General features: G+C 29.7%; 1 protein-coding gene across 1 annotated transcript in view; it reads right to left on the bottom strand.

Moving 5' to 3' along the window:
* The window catches only part of LOC111639505, a 64,987-nt gene that overhangs the window by 39,411 nt on the left and 8,015 nt on the right, over positions 1-17,561 (bottom strand). The window contains exon 2 of the mRNA XM_023385396.1: positions 164-305. Within this exon, the coding sequence (XP_023241164.1) occupies positions 164-305 (142 nt within the window). The remainder of the gene's footprint in view (positions 1-163; positions 306-17,561) is intronic.

The following is a 17,561-nucleotide window of genomic DNA, read 5'->3' on the forward strand; positions in this document are numbered from 1 at the left end:
GTTTGGAAAAGTTTGTTTGTTTGTTATTAAAAAGTAATGCTGGGTTTTAAAGGTTTATGTATTTATTTTTACTATTTCATCCAGTACAAGTGTTTTATCAAGATTATATATTTGTGTACAGAGATACTAATTACATATTAAATTCGTATATTAAAGTACTTACTAATTTCAAATTTTCTAATTCACCAAGCCACGTCCCAAGTAATTTCTGTGGATCATCCAATTCATTATCTGTTTCATGATCACTATCTAGTTCTGCTTCACTTGTACTACTGTATGTGCTATCCTCACATTCCCAAGCAGCCCTGCATGTTATTTACATAAACAGTTATAGTTTAATTTAAATCATTTAACTTAAAATTGTTATCTGATTAAAATTATTATTACACAAAACTTTTACAAAGTAAATATAATTAATTTGTATTTATCTAATTTTACATTTTATTTATTACAATAAACAAAAAATTAAACATGATTTTTTTCTACTGTTTTTTCAAATTGAAAAAGTTTCTTTCAACATTTCTCATCCATTTTTCTCACTAAGAACATTTCAAATGTTGCTTTTATTTTCAAGTGTTAATTTTTATTTATCATTAATGTTTTCCTATTTTTTTTTACTTACCTTATTTAATTTGCTAAAACTTTACATTTATTAAAGATGTTCTGTTCTTTTACTAAAACACTTAAAATAATATATATATGACATTAAATAAAATATAATAAAAACATTAAATTGTCTGTTTAATGTTTTTATTCTTCTTACTTGGCATTTCATAAATATTGTCTATAACAGCTTGTCAACTAATGGTCCACAAGAAAATTTTGATAGTCCATGGAAAAATTTGAACATTGATCAACTCAAGGTTATGCAAAGTATTATGAAAGAAATGCAAAATGCTTGCTTGATTTTTCTCACTCATTGAGAGTTTTTTAATTCAAATTTAAAACCAAATATGAAATGATTATTTATTGATTTATTGACAACAGTCAATAATAAATAATGTTGTGAGTGTGATTGTCATCCTTTCTTAATATGAGCCAAGAATCCATAAACTAATTTCAAACATGCAGCAACGAACTTCAGACTAATTTATTATAATTAAACAAGCGAATTTCATATTAATTAATTATTAATAAAGTATAATAAAGTAAAATGGAACTTTTATGATACATTTATCTTTTTAAAAGAATCCATGATAGTGGTCCGTAGGACTAAATTAGGAGTTTGATAGTCTGTGAGGTCAGAAAGGTTTGTGATCACTGGTCTGTAGAATGATTCTTTTCTAAGATAAAAAGATTTTGTAATGATATCATTTGTTAATTTATTTACACAAATTGAAATTAAATATTATTATTATTTTATTACAATACCTGACATAAAATACAGTCAAAAATAAATCATACTAGAATAGTTAGGGTATAGTTACAGTGGATATGTGTTCTGACAAAAGACTTTTAATTCATTCAGCAGAACAGCAAAACTATACAAATGTTACAACAGTGTTTATAGTGCATGCATACTGTTTTTCAGATAATGCCTGAACACTTCTGAACAAGATGGTCATTCAAACCAGTTTGTTTTTTGTACAAATTCATATGAGTCTTTATAATTTCATATTGTTGTGTATTGCAATGGATAGTGAAAAATTTAACAGTTTATTTTTTAAAAATTTGCAGGACAAGAAGGAAAAAAATTACACTACAGAGACTTATCACACCAAATGTGGGAAAAGTTTTTAAATAACAAAGGACTTACCAAATAATACAAATCATCTGTGGCATCCATCTTAGTTGCATATAGGGTGCATAATTTTTTTCACCAAATACACATATACTATAATGGACCATCTTATTATGAGAAATAGATATGATGAACTCATCAAAAACCAAGGTGGTTATACTATATAGGAATGGACATGATGTCACAAGACTGAAACCAGAAAGAAAGAAAACTTTCTGGAAGCCACCATTGTGGTGATACCCTTTTTAAATTCCATTCAGAAGACACAAAAGTTTTTGATTTAGCATTACATGTTACAATGAAAAACTGTCATCTGCTGCATTTGGAAGTGTAGTAATAAGCCTACAAAAAGTGAAGATGGAATAATAAGTTATTTAATCAGTAAGTTTTATTTTCCCAGCTGTTATGTTTACTTAACAAGAGAAAGTGTTGGAATAGTGTCAAATTTGCCCCTCAGAGTTTTTGCAAATCTCTATATTTTGCGACCTCCTGAACCCAAAAAAGTAAAAAAAAGAGGAGAGGAATTTTGTGGATATGTGTGCACAATTGCATGAGTGTATTGGTGTCTATTTCATTTAATATCATGGGATTGGATAAAGATGAAGAAACAAAATTTGGTACAGTAGCTTTGTGTGTGAGGGGCATTAATGCTGTTAAATTTTGATTGTTAAAGGTCAAGGGAGTGGGGAAATAGAGGGCTATCATGTGTCATATCTCATGAGCAGTCAGACTTAATAACGAGCATAATCTAAATTAGCATTTACAATTTTTTTGTAAAACTGACCACTACAGTCAAAATTAAGCTTTTTCTATTTTATTTTACCTTATATTTATGCAAAGTAGTAAAATCAAAAATAATTTTTTATATAGATGTACTATAATTTTAATTTTCCATCTTTTTAAATGTAATGTAGTTGCAGTCTACAGTAGAGCATCGATTATCTGAATACTGATCAACCAAAACATTGGTTAACCGAAAGTGTTCCAGTCAGCAAATTCAAATCTCCACTAGGGCTATGGCATTGCAACACTCTTCCCCTCCTTGCCAAAATGAACTGTAGGCCTAGTTTAATGTATTACATTATGTAAGGTATGTATTTGTAAGACGTGCGATAAAAATTATATACAGTACAGTTTTGTGTTTAATATATTTTTTTGTAAATGATCAGTTATCTGAGCAACCCCAGTACTGAATTGTTTCAGATAATCGATGCTCTACTGTACTTTGAACCGAAGAGAGACATAACTATTCAAACTGCATATTTAATAAAGTAGAACAGCCAATAAAAATTTCTCTTGGTGTCCAAGTGAAAATGTTTCCCAAAAGGTGTTACAAGTCCTCAGATCAGAAGCCAATATAAGAGCTTAATAACCACTAAAATTCAAATTTTTATCAGACAAAATTTCAGTTGTAAAGTATGCAAGCCAGATTTTTAATAAACTTGTAAAAACAATACATCTATCCATCTATCTAAATCTAAAATATAAATCTAAAGCTCTTTGTTTTCTTTTATGATCCATGTCTTTGTTTTACACAACAAATCCAAGACACATCACCCATACAGAAAAACAAAATCAAAACTGAATAAAACTAGTTGATCAAAAAATAAAACAAAAAGTAGGCGTAATGTGAAAATCTACATTGAAAAAACTTATTTAAATGAATTTTATTATTTTATATTATTTTTGCATATTTTTTTTTTGCAAATGAAGTGCAGGTATACCCTCTTACAACACAGCATTCTAACAACACAGTTAAGGAATTGGAGACCATATATTAAAAAAAAAATCACAAGAAACATCATTTGATATTTTTCTTTATTCAAGAAAGCATGCATATTGTTGCCCATGGATTTTAGAATATTGAAATTTTCAAATTCCATTTCAAGCATTTTACCCCATTTTCTTTAATGAGAACTGATTGTACAATTTTTCTTCTTCCTCGTCCTAGCTTCCTATTCTAGCTTTCCTATAAACCAGGTGTCACTATCACTGGTGATAGTGCTGTAAATCAGTGTTTTTCAAACACTGATCCACAGATCGGTGCATGTGCAAAAAAAATTTCATTGATCAGCAGAAAAATATTTGACCATACTCAAGTTGGTGTAGTTGATTACAGGTGACATTTAAATAATAATATAGAGTTACTGTACATACTTTGTTACATACAGTAATTCAATCTAAGAATTAATAAGCATAATTCATAGTGGAATATAATTACTTGATCCACATAAAATTATCCATAGTTTTATAGGTCTGTGATAAAAAAATTGAAAAACACTGCTCTAAATGACATTGAAAGACTGTCATTGTGTTTTGTTTTTATAGAGTAAATTAAAAGTTACTACATAAAAAGATTAAATTTTTAAAGATCTCTTAGGCAAACCCAAGCAAATGATAATATCAGATTTTATAAATAAAAAAAAAGTAGAGAAAAATGATGAAAATGTCAATATTTCAGATTAAGGTCAAATAGGATAGCTCAGATGACAATAATATTTTGCCAAAAAGATGTCCTCATCTAATGGTGTTTAATAGTAAAGAAAGCATTACAATATTTTTGATTGTGACTGTTAGTTAATTGAGCTGTTGATTTTGAAAGTGAGGCAAGTCCATTTTGTGAAAAAAAATAGTTAAAGCTAATTCTTTAAAAACAAATTTTATGTTAATTTGTAATAATCAATTCACAATAAATATCTGTTAATGTCAGTATAAATTTGTTACTAGTAATTTATATCGTCAACGATATTTATTGTGATTTGATTTTAAAAGTGAGGCAAGTCCACTCTAAATAACGACAGTGGAAATCTAAATGTTATTTCTGCCATCCTGCTTAACTCAGTATAAGATAGAGACCTGGCTTGTTAAACAAAACAAACCTGACAAATTGCATTCAAAACCATATTAAAAAGCAAGGAGGCTGTGCTGTTAACCACATGCATTTATACACATGACAATGCAATAAAAAAAAAAGCTGAACAGAATATTAAATTATATTTTGAGACACCATGAAATGTTGATAATAGATACCAGACTTATTGTATTCTTTTTCTCATAGCTGTTTATTTAGCTAGTATTTGAGTCAGATGCATCTATTTTGTTTCGTCCAGTGGTCAACTGCTTGTGACACTTTTTTTACACTGTTTGCTTTTAAACTCGTTTGGATGTGACGATGGGAACAGACACTGAGGAGCAATAGAGCATTAGTGTGGAAATGACACTTTTGCAAACCTATGTGATTACATCCCTGTTGATAACAATATATATAACAATAGGTTTTATTACTCTCAAAGTTTTTACTCTAAATATTTTTCCTCCAAACATCTCACTGTTGTACAGGCAAAAAATAATAATAAAACAGAAATGGAAACTTGCCCTAGGACCAAGCATTGTAAAAAGAGAACTATAAGGGATTAGTATTCTCTTTATTCAGAAGAACAGACTCCCAATAGAAGAAATTTCCTTATAAATAGAGGAGTATTGGTTTTACATGAAGTGTACAATGAAAAACTAAGGTGCTATAATAGTTTTTCTGCCTTAGAGTAAAGCTGTATCATAGAGATGGAACATGGCAGTCTCATGACTGTCCAGAGAACTACTGAATACTGTGCATGTATATGGGTTATAGAGACAGCCTGAATGACAAGGAAATCTCCATATGTAATCATTGAATTGAAACTAGTTGGGACAATTCACAACTAGTTCATTCTTAACACTAATTCTAGGAATAATGACTATTTGAAGCTCTTAAGTAGTGAAAAAATAATTTGATTTTGTAAATTTGAAAAGTAATTATATAATAATAAAATGATAAATCTAGATTCATTATTAAGCTATAACTTGACTAATTAAATATACAGATACTATGTAATTTGGAATAAAGGTAAGTAATTATATCACCATTTGATTATTAACCCATTATATATAATCCAAGATTGTTTTTCTTTGTGATGAAATATCATGTTCCCAAAGTAAAAACTTAATTGACTGAGTGCCATGGAGGTCTGTAAGCACATACGAAGGCAAGGTAAAAAGTTCTTGGCCTAGCCCATAGATGGTACTGCTACAAATGAAATTACTGTTTTATTATGGTGGCGCACTTGTTGCAAAAGTAAATATCAAATGTGAATTTGATCAGACAAATAGTCTGTTTTATATGGCTGTTTAAAATAAGTGTTTTGTGAGTTTTTAACAAAATGAAAAATCTTGAATACCATTCCCTCATAAAATTCTTTGTTTTGGATGGTTTATCACCAATAGAAATTCATCCAAAGTTGGTAAAAGTGTATAAGGAGTCTGCACATTCGTTATCAACAGTAAAAAAATGGGCAGCTGAGTTTAAATGTGGTCGTACATCAATTGAAGAATGGCAAGAACTGCAACTACCGAAGAAAATATCGAGAAGATACACAATATGGTTCTAGATGATCAACAATTAAAGGTGTATGAGATAGCTAAGGCTGTAGGCATCTCAGAAGAAAGGGTATGGAACATTTCATACGAAGAACCCAGTATGAGAAAGCTTTGTGCAAGATGGGTGCTGCATTTGTTAAATACTGATCACAAACAAATGAGGAATTGACTTTCTCAGCAATGTTTGTGCTGTTTTAAGAAGGATCCAACTGATTTTCTGTGCAGATTTGTTACGATGGATGAAACACAGATTTACCACTTTACATGAGTCAAAACAACAGTCCAAGCAGTGGGTAGAACCCAGAGGCTCTGCACCAAAGAAAGAAAGAAAGACAATTGCATCAGTTGGAAAGGTTATGGCTAGTGTTTTTTGGTATTCCAAAGGGATTCTTTTAATTGACTACCTATCAAAGGGTCAAACAATTAATGAGGAATACTATGCACATCTTGACCAACTAGACAAAAAAATTAGAGAGAAAAGGCCTGGTTTGCAAAAAAAAAATCCTCTTTCACCAGGACAATGCACCTGCTCACAAAGGTGCTTAGACAATGGGAAAATTGAGGAATTTGAAGTATGAATTGTTGGAACATCCTCCCTATTCACCAGATTTGGCTCTCTCTGACTTTCATCTATTCCCAAATCTTAAGAAATTTTTGGCTGGAAACATTTTGGGTCAAGTGAAGAGGTGATAGCAGCTGCGGTAAATGGATATTTTGAAGACCTTCCAGAATCGGGGGACAGAATCTAGTTATTGGAGAAACGTTGGACAAAGTGTATTGAACTAAAGGGAGACTACATTGAGAAATAAATGCATTTTTTAAAATAAAAAACTCATTTTTTCACTACTAGGCCTGGAACTTTTCACCTTGCCCTTGTAATTGTCCCCATTCAGCACTTCAAGTGATCTCTATGGTTATACCTTCTAAATTAATTGGTCTGGAAGTAAAGATTAAATGGAAATCAGGTAGCATAATTGGCAATGCATTGGCATGGTAAGCAGCAGTTGTAGATTGAAGTTATGATCCAGACTGATCTTTTCTTCCAGAATATTCTAAATTAATTAATTTAATTCTAGTTATTAAATGACTTAACAGTCTACCTTATAATCCAAATTACTTAACTGAGGCAGAGCATTAGTAAAGTCTCTTCTAGATGAGACTTAAATATTGTGTTCGATCATAAAATTTTATTGATTAGTTGACAAAACTTTGCCATTTTCTATTTATTGTGATGAAGATTCCAAAAACATTGTAAAAAATGGGGGTGTATAACTTCATTTGAGATACAAAATTGTATCACAAGTGCACACAACAAAACAATATTGCACAAATGTGGCTTTGTCAGGCAATCTCCCAAGGTTGCTACTATATCAGTGGGTTTATACTGTGGCCGATGGCCATATCGGCATACGTTTATTTTATTATTATTGGTATATACATATTTTTAGTTCTAATATTCTTTCCCTATTTCTTCGATTTCTTTGTGTGTTCATTCTAGAACATTCCATGACCGTTATAGCCTTTAGGGGGGATTAGCGATTCTGTGAATCGCAAAGAACAATAGTGCAGGAAATTACTCCCCTCTGAGAGAGGAGAACAAAGAGGTAAGAAGGGACAGAATCGAGGGAGACACGAGGAGAATAAGACGTGTCGAGGTGAACTCCGGACTTGACTGAGAGCCGAAGAAAGAGAGACTTCTCGGGAGGGTCAAGCGACGGACTGGAGAGAATCAGAGTCCCCACGGCTGAAGGCCCAACGACAGGAAAACTGAAGACACTTTACTTCACTAAGGAAGTAGATCCAAGGACACAGTAAGAGTTGGGAAGAGAGTGCCAAATAAAAAGGATCCGACCTAGAGCGCAAAATCAAAACGGAAAGAACGAGGAAAGTCCCGGGTGAAGTTGTTTCTTCCTTCTATTTCCCTTCTTGCTATCCTATCCTTCTTATATTTTCCTTAGTATTAAGCTAGGTTTAAGTTAGGTTAAGTTAGATTTTATCACGCGTATAGAAGATACATATTGTCACGCGCCAAGTTAACGTCACCCCGCGATTTCTTGTACCTATCACGTTGTAATGATTGTACCTGAATCAATTGGAATCCATAAATAAAAGAACCTGTTAGTGATTTGTAAGAAAGGTGTTGATAATTATAATTACCCTTACAACACAAAGACCACAATACTTTATAGAATTGAGTTTGTTCTCAAAATTTAATGAGCCAATTTTGCTGAAACTTTACCATTTTCCATTAATTGTGATAAAAACTCCAAAGACATAATGAGGGCCCATTTAAAATATAGGGGTCCATGACTTCATTTTCAATGTATGGTGGAATCAAAGTTACAATGTCCATATTCTCTGACATGACTGAGTGCATTTAACAGAATTAGAAGAAACAAAAGTTAGAAAACACTTATGTATTGCCTATTTTTAAGAATTTTTCTTAAGTTGACTTCCTCCTCATTTTTAACAGACTTTTAAATCTCTAAATATTTCAAATCTGATGTCTGAAGTAATAAATGAGCCTCATCAAAATGAACCAATGTCACTGTCCAAAGAACATGCTGCAAGTGCCATAAACAGTAAACCATACAAGGTGATTAGAAACAGCCATCTTACCAATATTTACAAGCAAATTGTGAGAGCCAATAAAATCAAAATTACAAAATAAATCCTTTGGTATATATCTTATTAAGAAATGCCATGAATCCTGTTGACAAGAAACATCTATCTGAGATCTACACAATCATCATCCTCATTACAGACAACAGGTTCAACAAAAAAAAAAATGAATACACATAGTAGAGGTGGCTCTTATGTATACTCACTCTCTCTGGATGCACATATTAAGGAGCATATGTACGAAGCTCATTCTAAAAGTAAAGAACATTTGTTTCTCTAGATATTTTTATTTAAGATAATGAAACAAAACTTATTTTACAACACATATGATACCTTAGCTATTTTTATATGTAGTTGCCATACAAATTTAAACATTTGTCATAGTGTATCACAAGCTTTTCTATGTCTTCTGCACACTCAGTTACTGCCAAGTTCTTGAACCAGTCATTGACAGCCTCTTTCAGTTCATTGTCACTTCCATAGTGATTTCCAGCCAAAAAAATCCTTCAATTTTGGAAAAAGATGGTAATCACATGGAGCCAAGTCCAGGCTATAAGGAATATGTTCAAAAACTTCCCACTTAAACTGCTGAAGCAAGTTCTTTGTCAACGCAGCAGCATGCAAACGTCCATTATCCTGAAGAAGCACAATACTCTGAATGACAATCCCAACCATTTGTTTCAAACTGAAGCTTCATTCATCACATTACCATGAATCTCAGTTATCTGTCTGTAAATTTCGATAGGGCAGACTTTTTCCGCATTCAAAAAAACATATTACACTACGAACCTCACACTTGATGTGGGATCTTTAATTTTGTTGCACATTTCAAAAAACAATCATTGCAGCTCACTGTTAGAGTCAGACTGGCGCAAAAAAAATGGGAAGGTCCATGATGCGGCAGTGGAGGGTGGTGGGAGAATTGCACGACTCGTCAGATCAAAACATTCTTTTCTTCTAGAATAACCTCGTATTCCATCAAAAAGAATCTATCATTCACTGCTTTGACTGCATTTGCTTCTGAAAATGATGTAAAAGTGTCTTTGGTGAAGCTGCATACTACAACCTGTCAGAGACTGGGTCTTTTTAAAACATCTTGAGAAACTAGAAATATATAAGGCTTCCACTAAGAACATAGTCATAAATTATAGAGATGCAGACATCTACAGCCTGGAAATTATTATTTGAAATTATTATTAATTCTAGTTATTAAATGACTTAACAGTCTACCTTAAAAATAATACTTTATACTGGAAGTAGAAAGAATTAATCAAAATTAAATCTCCAGTCTAATGATGGGACCAAGCTTCCATCATTAGACCCACGTCTAACAAGCACTCCATCAAACATCTCAAAAAACTGGAGATTTATAAAGCCCAAGGGAAAACTACTTGTATCAATCATAGGGACGCCCACTCTCTATCCACAGCATGGAAATCATTCTATGAAGATAGCCTGTAATTTTTACGAAACATTAATTTTTAATGAGAAACTGTTGAGCTCTTTATTTTTATTTNATGGAAATCATTCTATTAAGATAACCTGTAATTTTTACGAAACATTAATTTTTAATGAGAAACTGTTGAGCTCTTTATTTTTATTTATTTGTTTATTTATTTATTTATGTACAGTATTTATTTACTTTTAGTCTTATATCCCTAACTTTTTGTATTTATTCCGTTAAGCGCTCATCATTACGCATGCGCAGTTATTATTTTTTCGTAAATTTAATTTTTGTTCTATTTTTAATGTTCTTTCAACTGATGAAGATCGCTAAAGACGATCGAAAACGTTTTTATATTATTAAATTATTTGCTGGAATTTATAAAAAAGGTGATAATTTTGATTAAGTCTACCTTATAAATCAAATTACTTAACTGAGGCAGAACATCAGTAAAGTCTCTTCTATATGAGACTTCAATATTAAAACAATTGTTGCATTAATAAAATTTGTCTGTTGCATTGATATCATCGATAATATGCTAGTCTCCAACCATTCTATTGATTGGAAATGAGTATATCTTTTTTACATTCCTTTTTACATTCTATTGTAACTTAACCTGATGATGTGGTTTAAAATCATCAAAAACATTTTCATTCATTCATTTAGTTTATTGAAGTTTGTTCTTGTCAGATATTTTTGGTTTCACTATGTTTATTTTGACAGTATCATGTACAGTATTTATTGATCCCAAACCTAATTTAACTCAACTGATCACAGATTATAATAGACTAAATTAATGAGGATAGGAATTTGAATTTAAAAATCTAAATTATAAAATTAATTTAAAATTAAATTAATGAAGGTATTATGTTTAATTTAGGACTTCCTCAAGAGGAACCATTAAGTCCTGTTGTTTAATCTTTTTTAAAAAAATTTCCAGAATATCTGGCAGTCAACTCGAGAAACAGTATGTCACTTTCATCACAGGAGGAAGTACATTGTATGTTGTATGCAAATGATATACTGGTTTTTTGCTGACTCTCAGATTGGTCTTCAGTCACAACTTAATTGGCTAAAAACTTAATTTATTAAGAACCTTACTGAAATTTTAAAAAATAAGACAAAAGTTTAATTTTCAAAAACGAACAAGATACAAAAGAACTGAGAAATTTTGGTTATGTGGAGATGAATTGGAAATGGTTTCCACATTTAAATATTTAGGAATTAATTTTTTGTCATCTGGTTTATTTTCAATTCATGTCAATCAAACTATTACTGAAGTAAACAAATGAATTTAATGGTTATTTTCTGTTTTTTCTACGGTAAGACTTAGATCTGTCAACACTCACTTTAAATTATTTGACTTGCTGATTTTATTTGAGTTAATGGATTTTATTTGGGAGTGGTCAGGAAACATACAGAAGAAAATTGAAGCTGCCCAACTTTACTTTTGTAAAATGTTCCTAAAATTAGATAGGCCAGTAGCAGGGCCATTGATTTGAATTGAATTGGCGTGTCTCCCATTGCAATTTAAAATAATTTGTCATTACAATTTTGGTATCATAATGTTAAATAGCCTGATATTGGCATATGGAGATAGATTTAAAATACTGTATATTAAAAGTGAATAAGAAGATAAAAAAGAAACTTAAATAGCCAGAACTGATAGAAAATTATATGACTGAAGCAGGCTACTCAATAAATTTAATTTAAAAGATAATTCTCGATTGAGCATTTAATTATAACAAGATCTTACAAACTCATTATGATTTACTATGGAAAAATAATCTTAATTACATATCAAAGGTTACACTTACGTGTTGTGGCGTTACAAACGGTGACTGTTTAGAGTTTGGATAAGTTCACAAGCACTTTCAATAACTTATAGTTACCATCTTAAGGTGTAAATCGAATACAACAGTTTTATATTTTGAAATATCTGAAGATGGTAACTAAAAGTTATCGAAAGTGCTTGTGAACTTATCCAAACTCTAAACAGTCACCGTTTGTAACGCCACAACACGTAAGTGTAACCTTTGATATTGAAAAAGTCGGCATGAAGTGATTATTACACTTAATTACATATACATAAAGAAATAAAGTATTTATGAATTTGTTTTTACTGGCATTTGCAGTAATACTTTTACATTTGCCTAATTTAAATTACTATGTTCAGCTTAGGTTGAATAAACATAGATTAATAATTAAAAATCATTTTATTAGAGTTCAGAGAAATAATTTGTGTGTTTTTTGTCATGAGGAATTTGATTATTTGATCAAACATTTTATAAAAGATTGTGTGAATGGAGGATATCCCAAACTGGAAACAGTGTTGTACAGAGGATATCCGAAATTTTCAAACCGTATTAGAGCAAAACTGTATTGTATGGGGGATATCTGTACTGTATCATTTACCAATAATTTTAATAATTAAGAATTATTATATACAACTTCTAATAATTCCTAATTATGAAAAAATTACAGAACATTTCAAAAAAATTTTGCTTACAAAATGCTTAATTCTACAAATTACGAAAGCTACTGAATTTCAAAATCCATAATCTTTATCTTTAAAGATCTTCAAATCTAAATAAGGCTTGTTTTGATTACAATAGTGCCTCGTATAATGTACACCTTCAAATAACGATGCTGCGAACAACGGACTTTCTATTTAACTGTTACGTGACTCAAGCAACAGACTGGCTGCGAACAACGGACTTTCCGTTCGTCAGTTATGTGAGGCGAACAACGGTCTTTCTGCAAACAAGTGCGAATGATGTTTCCACTCTTTTGCCATTGCCAATGACAATCTGCTATTTTTATAATATATTAGTATTATTAGAATATATTATTACTATATCTGAAGTACAGAGCTCCCGTTGGGATTCGGCTTGCTCCCTTGTTTATTACATACATCACCTCAGTGCAAAGTATTTACATTTATTCAAGTGTTGTGCAAATCATGGCTTCTAAAAAAAACAGAAAAGTGATTTCAATTGAAACAAAGCAAGACATCATCAGAAGAAGTGAAAGTTGACAAAAACTTCCTTGTCAAATGGGGAGAGGTTAAGCTGTTTACCAACACTCATTATCCAAACAGAGCTGAGGCCAACAGGATCAATGATCTCTACAATGACACCCTTGCCTGTCATTTCTGACAGGTGTTGAAGAAGAGAGAGAAACAGACCACCTTGGACATGTTTTTCAAGAAACAAGCTGCCAAAAAACAAAGCATGGAACAAGAGGAGATGACCCTGCAAGCTCCGGTAGCCTCTCCTGAATCTGACTCCAATTAAAAAACAATAAAAAGAGACCTGCTGCAATGTGTAAAAAGTCTATATCTGTATGAATGTGTAAAGAAAGTGTTCCTCCACCTCCTCCTCACAACATCTGACTACCCGGCATAATTGGTGACTGCTCCATTTTCATTTTTTTTAATGGTACAGCATGGTTATTTTATGCTGTGGAACGAATTATATGTTTTAACATGTATTTCTATGGGAAAATGCATTTTGTATAACATACTTTTCACTTAACGGACATGCACCTGGAATTGATTAAGTACATTATACAAGGCACCAATGTATTTATCTCAAAAGTATTGACTGACTGATCTGAAAAAATAAATCCAAAAACTTTTGCAAAATACATAACTGATTTAAAATACCAATTATGAATAGATTTTAATTTGTATATACAGTTGGTGATCAGTTAACGAACATAATCCGTTCCAAGACTTTGTTTGCTATCCGAATTGTTTGTTAACCAATTATCGATTTACCATAGGTTTCTATGAAAATTTGATTAATTCGTTCTGGAGACCCTCAAAAAATAAAAAATATATACTTTCTTACTACATTTATTCATATGTAATAATAAAAATATGTATATACACAGTCTTGCATTTTTATTAGTCATGTTTTTTCCATTTGTAGGTGTTTAAGAATCCGTCTAACATCGATTGTTTTTCTCTTTTCTTCAGGATTTTTCAGAAGTAATTAATCACATTGTAATTGTACAGATCCCTAAGCCTATTAACCTCAATCTGGTTTGGATGCCATTTTAAGACCATTGTTCCAACATCCTCCCACTTCTTCAAAAGATCTTTAATAGTAGATATCAGCATAAATCTGCATTTTCAAAAGAAAACGTAAAAGAATTGTTTCTGTCAGAAATATAAAAGGCTGGAATTACAAGGGAGAGTTTCAAAGTTCGGGGGAATACTATTCGATCAGTGTAGGCTATACTGGGTAGAATGTTGATGTCGACGTCTCCCACGCTCTGAAAAGTTTCGAACTGTTGCTCGAAAACAAAGGAAGAACAATCGGTATTCGTTATTTTATGTTGCTTCTTCTTGTGTTTGTTCAGTGAAGTGTTCGTTATCCGAACATGTGTTCATTGTCCGATCATAAAAATCTTTCGTGAAAGTATTCGTTATCCAATTTGTTCGTTAACCGATCTGTTCATTAACCAATCACCCACTGTATTTTATACTTCTGAATAATTTAATTTCTCTGATATTATTCATTTAGAAAATATTAAAATATTTTTTAATCTATTTTTCAAAAAAACAAATAAATTATATTACTCAATAAATGATTCACCATACCTTGAGAAATTCACATCAAAATACACTTTATTTAATATTTTATAAATATACCACGCACAAAACCAACACCATCACTATGAAAAGAAAAATTTACTAACATTTTCGTCTATACGAAATAGACATCATCAGGTACAAACAATATAGAACAAAATTTTATAATATTAAATAATAGATTAAATAAATGTCATTCCAAACATTTAATAACTTTTATGTATTATGAAAAATTATGTTTAAAATTAGATTAAAAAGCAAACTATTTATAAATTGTTTATTATTTATATGAACAAAATAAAATCCACAGTATCTGCATTTATAAACTAGGAATATTCTTTTATATTTGCTTCTATAATTTCATTTCCAACATAAATGAAAGTATTTAATCATTTAAAAACTTCATTAAAAATAAATTTGAAATTTCTATTAGACCAATAGAAATACTTTTTATTCATATTTTTTGCATTAAACAATATATACTGTATGTAAATTTTGACTTTAATATATATATATATATTAATGTTAATCAACAAATTTAAATATGAATGTTGTCAAACATAATTGAAATGTTATTTAAAAACATCATAAAGTTGTTTCTTAAACAGCATATCTAACTACATCAGATCAACTTCAATATACATTGTTATAATTATTGTAATAAAACAGACAAAAGGAAGTCATATATTATAGTAAAACAAAGAAACAGCAATCATCAATCATTCACTCAAAGAAAATCGGTCACTTAGTGTTTATTTTTAGTATACAATGTATGATCTTTCCATACTTAATTGAAAAGATTCACTAATCTTTTCATTCATAATCTAAATTATAATAGAATTCATTTACTACAAACAAAAGAAAATGGAAATGGCTCATTTATCACTGATAAAAAAAAAAAAAACTACCTACAATCAGAAAAGTATTCTTAATGGTATATTCAATTGTTAAATTTGCATTGCATTAACAATAATTTTTTTTATACAATATAGTGCATTAAAAGTCTGATTGAATATTAAGCAACTTTTACACAAAACTTCTAATAAATGTTACAAAAGTCATTTTCATGGATATCAATTATATATTTCAAATATATTCTATGTAAAACTTTTTAAATTTGCAAGCACCATTATATAATTAACTATTCCTGCAATAACATCTGTAACTGATTTTTCTATAAATCAATTTAATTTTGATTCTTTTCATTTAATATTTAGATAATATTTGATAAAGAATAGATATAATCAACTCTATTATTAATTGAAATTATAATGCACAGCTATTTTGAATTAATCTTTAACTAATTACAACTTAGTCTTGTTTTTTTATACAGTACATAGTAAAATACTGTAATGTTTCTATTATATATGTAATTGTTAATACAGTAGAGCGTCGATTTTCTGAAAGTCAATCATCCGAAAGAATCCCAGTCGGCAAATTTAAATTTTCGCCAGTGCTGTGGCGCTTCAATCTTTGGCTATGTCTTGGGTTACTCAAATATTTTACGTTTTTGATACTAAATTAACATTTGAAGTATAATTTTTTATTATTTTTATATTTTTAAATATATTTATTTTGTTTGTGCAAAATAAAAAAATAATTTTTAACAATACAATAGTCTTTGTTAGGCTTAACATCGACGAAAATTCAACGCGAAGCGACACGCAACGGATAAAAATTTCGACATCAGATACATTAAACTATTTTTTTGTACATAAATCAGTTATCCGAAATATCAGTTATCTGGACAACCCCAGTCCCCAATTGATTTGGAAAATCGACGCTCTACTGTATTATATGTTTACACCTGATATTAAATAAAATTTATATTATGATATAAACATAAATAAGTATATTTATAAAAGAATAAAAATAGATTATTTTATCAAAACCAAGAAACTGCTGGCCATTAAAATTGCTATACCAGGAAGAAAAGCAAATAGCAGAATCATGTTTATTGTACACATACAGTATAATGGGAGTATTATACTATACGTGTACAATGAAGACATGATTAGATTGACAAGTAACCTTGAGATACATAGCACCCAGCATGTTGTATACCTTTCATGCAAATTTCACATTTGTTGTGTTCTATCTTCATGGTGTAGCAATTTTAACGGCCATCAGTTTATTTAACTATATTTTACTAAAGTAAAATGTAGTTAAATACTTAATAATTTTAATAATTATTATAATAATAATTAATTTTATTTAATAGTTGATAATTTTAATTTTAAATAAATATATCAAAAATTTTAAATGTTTTTGAATGTCTAGCAATTACTATTTTTAAAATACTGCATATCTAATAATATGCTAATATTTAAACATTTAAATGACAATAACATTTTATAAGATCAAAAAATTTTATTTATGTTTAAAATCTACAAGATTGATCATCTACATAAAAAATAAATTTTTTAATTACTATCAATATATAACTTATTATATATATATATTTTTGTTAATTCTAAGTTTTACAAATAATTGTTCAATTATATCTCATATTTTAAAATGTGAGATATAATTGAACAATTATTTGTAAAACTTATTATATTTAACAAAACTCTAGAATTTAAATTTATTATAATTGTCAAGGTACAATACATTATTTCAGAAACAGTAATGACAATAAATTTTACTAACTCCACAAAAAAAACTGAATTACTTTTATACAAAAAAGTTTTTTTATTTATAAATAGATAAATAAAATTTAAAAATGCTATATTAATTTTTTT

The sequence above is a fragment of the Centruroides sculpturatus genome, unplaced genomic scaffold (assembly GCF_000671375.1).
Source record: "Centruroides sculpturatus isolate CEXI.00-Female unplaced genomic scaffold, Cexi_2.0 scaffold1298, whole genome shotgun sequence".
NCBI classification, from domain to species: domain Eukaryota; kingdom Metazoa; phylum Arthropoda; class Arachnida; order Scorpiones; family Buthidae; genus Centruroides; species Centruroides sculpturatus.